Source organism: Rhinopithecus bieti, unplaced genomic scaffold (genome assembly GCF_001698545.2).
Source record: "Rhinopithecus bieti isolate Rb0 unplaced genomic scaffold, ASM169854v2 scaffold_17667, whole genome shotgun sequence".
In the NCBI taxonomy this organism is placed as follows: Eukaryota; Metazoa; Chordata; class Mammalia; order Primates; family Cercopithecidae; genus Rhinopithecus; species Rhinopithecus bieti.
In genome coordinates this window covers 1,557,485-1,562,101 of record NW_016809668.1, presented here as the reverse complement: position 1 = coordinate 1,562,101, position 4,617 = coordinate 1,557,485, and the positions used below count along the sequence as shown (strand labels likewise).

At 37.3% G+C, this 4,617-nt stretch overlaps 1 protein-coding gene across 1 annotated transcript in view; it reads right to left on the bottom strand.

The window, feature by feature from the left end:
- DENND4C (DENN domain containing 4C) overlaps positions 1-4,617 on the bottom strand; it is a 158,242-nt gene that overhangs the window by 84,635 nt on the left and 68,990 nt on the right. The window contains exons 4-5 of the mRNA XM_017890091.1: positions 3,880-3,949; positions 1,672-1,844 (exon numbers count right to left, since the gene is read on the bottom strand). Of these exons, the coding sequence (XP_017745580.1) occupies positions 1,672-1,844; positions 3,880-3,949 (243 nt within the window). The remainder of the gene's footprint in view (positions 1-1,671; positions 1,845-3,879; positions 3,950-4,617) is intronic.

Below are 4,617 nucleotides of genomic sequence, written 5' to 3'. Positions count from 1 at the left end.
AAAAAAAAAAGTTTTCAATTTTAAATTTCTACTGCTATCAGCTTTTTATTCTGAATATTGTTTATTTTTGCCTTCTTTATAAATCAGCTTATGTCATTATTACTGTTATATACAATATATCTTTTACATAAGACAATAAATGTCTTTTCTCTCTAGTTGTTTTGTCTCTGCTGTTCCATGATAGCACTATGATATAAAAAGAGGTGGGACAGGCCAGGCATGGTGCCTCATACCTGTATAATCCCAGCACTTTGGGAGGCCGAGGTGGGTGGATCACTTTAGGTCAGGAGTTCAAGACCAGCCTGACCAAGAGGGTGAAACCCTGTCTCTACTAAAAAAAAAAAAATACAAAATTAGCCGGGCATGGTGGCACACGCCTGTAATCCCACTGCTTAGGAGACTGAGGCAGGAGAATCACTCAAACCTGGCAGGCAGAGGTTTCAGTGAGCCGAGATCGCGCCACTGCCCTCCAGCCTAGGCAACAACAGTGAAACTCTATCCCGCTCCCCCCAAAAAAGAGGTGTAATGGATTACTATTTACTTATTTGTTTGTTTATTTTTCTCTGCTAAAAGATTCAGAGTACATCTTTAATCTGGAGACTCAATTTTTTCATCAACTTTGGAAAACTCTCAACCATTAGCTCTTAGGATCCTTTTCTAGTCTTTCCTTCTGTAACTCATTAAATACCTGTTAGACCTTCTAGTTCTATCTGCTACATTTTTAAACTCCTTTTATGTTTTACATTTGTATGTACCACATTTCAGGTAACCTATCTTCCACTTCCCTAATTATCCGTTCATGTATGTCCTATCTCTGCTTTTTTTTTTAATTTTCTTTTTTTTTTTAACAAAGAGTATCGCTCTATAGCCCAGGCTGGAGTGCAACAGTGCAGTCTCAGCTCATTGCAACCTCCGTCTCCTGGGTTCAAGCAATTCTCATGCCTCACCCTCCTGAGTAGCCAGGATTACAGGTGTGTACCACCAAGCCTGGCTAATTTTTTGTATTTTCAGTAGAGACGGAGTTATGCTGTGTTGCCCAGGCTGGCCTTGAACTCCTGGTCTGCAGTGATCCACCTGTCTCAGCCTCCCAAAGTGCTGGAATTGCAGGCGTGAGCCACTGCACCTGGCCTTATCTCTGCTGTTTAACCCACTCACTGAATTTTTAATTTTAAGGACCATATTTTTCATTTCTAAACACTCGATTCTTTTCCCAATCTATTCATTTTTCAAAATATCCTGTTCCTTCCTTGATATTTTGAGCACCCCCATTAGTTCGTAAGTCATCTCAATGATATTTTAACTTATAACATCCTATATATCATCATTCTGTCATTTCAATGTCGTGAGGGTCTAACCCAGCTTTTTAATTGTGTCTGTTGATTCTTTCTACGGTACCCATGTCCTCCAACTGTCATAATCATCTCATCTTGACACCTGGGTTTTGAAGGTGTCTATCCAGAGAGACTTTATCTTTGCTTCTGTAGAAGTTCCAGAGGTATCAATATCCCTGATAGCAATTTTCATGTTGATTTCTCATCTTGGGGATGACAGTGTACATTTAATCCAAAATGATTATGTCCAAATAATCCTAACATTCAAATAAAACTTATATTAACCTTTTATGAAATAAAACATGGACAAAATGCATTTAATCACTGAGGCAAAACATACCTTTTTGGCTGAAGAACCTGTCAAGACAAAAGTTGAAAAAACTGGAAGTGGATATTTGGTTTCAGGATCCCAGCACTCAATAGTAGCTCCCATAGGAAGGCAGAAGAGAGGCACATCTGATTCTGAGAGTGGAAATGACTCATAGTCCTCTTCTGGATATCTAAAAATTAAACCTTTTGAAGAATGAGACAACAATAAATTTTTTTAATATTTACTTTTCCATAAATTGCATATGATAGATATTAATGGAATATTTTAATGCCAAATTTCAAGCCAATACTTGTGTGGTATTTTAAAATTGATTTCTCTCTTGCTATAACAGAAACTAAAATAAACAAGTTTACCCCTGATATTTTACCCATGGATTTATAGTTCATTGTAACATAAAAATGTATTAATATACTAGTTGAGATTCCATTCAACCAATCTTGATCACCAATCTTAATGTATTTTCTTCTACACACGCCAACACCTTGTGGAAAATGGTAAGAAACATACAGAAAAATTTACCAACTACTTCAGTTAGTCTTCTGTGAAAAATTCAGGGAAGAGACAAGTGTTATGAAATAATGCTGAGGCAATAGAAATAATCACAGCCCCTAAACTCATCTTGAGAGAGAAGCAATGTAAAAGGCATGCAACATGAAAAGTAAACGAGACAGAAACACTGTGACTAAGTACAGAATACGTGAGACCCAGAAAGTAGGAGCAAGGGATACTCTGAAAACCACAATACAGCCCCCTCAGAATAAATTAGCTACATGGCATCAGTTCATTAGTCTCTGAGGTCATCAATATATACACCATCTCTAAGTGAAAAACTTCAAAAATCAGTAGAATTTTGAGCCCAAATTCAGTATCCAAAACTCTCTATTCTAAAATAAGTGTCTCATATCAAATAACGGAATACTTTGGTACAGCTTCTTTCTATAAGTTTTTTAAGTGATACCTTTTCTCCACCAACAACAACAAAAAAAATAGGAAATCACACACAATCAACATATTACAGCAGTATTAATAGTATCACTTTTTTTTTTTTTTGAGACACAATCTTGCTCTGTCACCCATGCTGAAGTGCAGTGGCACAATCTCAGCTCACTGCAACCTCCGCTTCCTGGGTTCCAGCAATTCTTGTGCCTCGCCTCCCAAGTAGCTGGGACTACAGGTGCGTGCCACCATGATCGGCTAATTTTTGTAAATTTTTTTAGTGGAGACAGAGTTTCACCATGTTGGCCAGGCTGGTCTCGAACTCCTGGCCTCAAGCGATCTGCCCGCCTCAGTGTCCCAAAGTGCGGGGATTACAGGTGTGAGCCACCATGCCCAGCCTACAGTATCAGATTTTAAAATGATACTGAATTTTATATGTTAGTCATTGCCATTATTTTTATATTATAAATTAAATAGTTTGGTTCATTAGTATGAATGTTTTTATGAAAATCACGATTTTTTGGATATGAATTTGCCTGACTTCCCTGAAGTAAAACTTTATTTCAAGAACTGTGCATAATCAAAAAATAATTAGCACTGCTTCTTTTCACAAAGAAGTATTCCAGTATCTTTTCTATTTACAACTGGAGCATACCTGTATTTTCAGTTTTTATCCCACCATACCAGTGGAATGAAGAGGTGACACTTAAATCTTTACAGCCCTTGACACTTTAATGTGCAGTAAGAATGTGGCGATAGATTTCTCAAACACTTCATGGCAGAAAAGTTTCTCAGGCCCTCCTCTCCTCCATATAGCTGATTCTTTGCAACAAAGGAGAAAGGAAGCAAGTCCACCTTTCATGGCAAGTAACATGTGGTTTCAAATCAGACACAAAGAGATAAGAGAAGGAAATATAAGAAGTAAAGATGCAGTTTGACACCTTTCTGATTGCCAAAATATAAAAGGTCAGAGAGTAAGCAACTTTCCATTATACTGTTAAGTCTATAAACGTAGACCAAAAGCTTGAATGATTATTCCCCATATGTTTGCTTTGGATAAATGTTTAAATTAAATTAACAGCATGTTTGGTGGGGGTATTAATATATCTTGTATATGTAATGTATTTAAGAAAACACGTATCTTTATATGCTAAAATTATAGACAATTTTATGAATAGATCAATTCTACAAACTACATAAGGGAGCATAGTCTCTTTTAGCCAAATGTTAATATGCACCAATAACTACAGCAATTGAGACAATTTTTTTTAACTCACTTACCAGCCTTATATGCTATTGCATTTGAAGCAGGTACAGACTTCTTATAACACAGAAACACGCTGGAACCCCACTGTAAAACATAAATTAGGTTTATAAAAAGACAAAAGAGTGAAAAGAAATTGATTTTGTTGGGTATCAACTAAAGATTCCTATTTACTCAGAAGAGTATTTAAAACACGTTTATATAATGAACTATGTAGTATAAAATACAGCAAAGCATGAAGTTCAGAACACTAAAATAAAAGAAGAGAATAAGAAAACAAATGCTACAAAAATCAAACTGATATGAAGTCCATTTCAAAAGATTTAGAATTTCACAATCACTCAGAGATTGCCCCTTCTTGTAAGACACAGCACAAAGCGAAGTGTGCACTGGAGCCCAAACTGGGGAAGACTGGGGTCACTGGAGTGCTATGAGGTCATCACCTCCAGAGGCAACCCTGTCCTCACTAATTGTTCTGGGTGCATTTTTCACCTCTGCCTATACAACATTAAGCTAATATTAGTTTGACCTCAAGATATTTTTCAAAGTAAATCTGAACCAAAAGTAAGCTGCAGACTTTAAAAACTATGTATCGGGCCGGGCGCGGTGGCTCAAGCCTGTAATCCCAGCACTTTGGGAGGCCGAGGCGGGCAGATCACGAGGTCAGGAGATCCAGACCATCCTGGCTAACACAGTGAAACCCCGTCTCCACTTAAAAAATACAAAAAATTAGCCGGGCGAGATGGCGGGCGCCT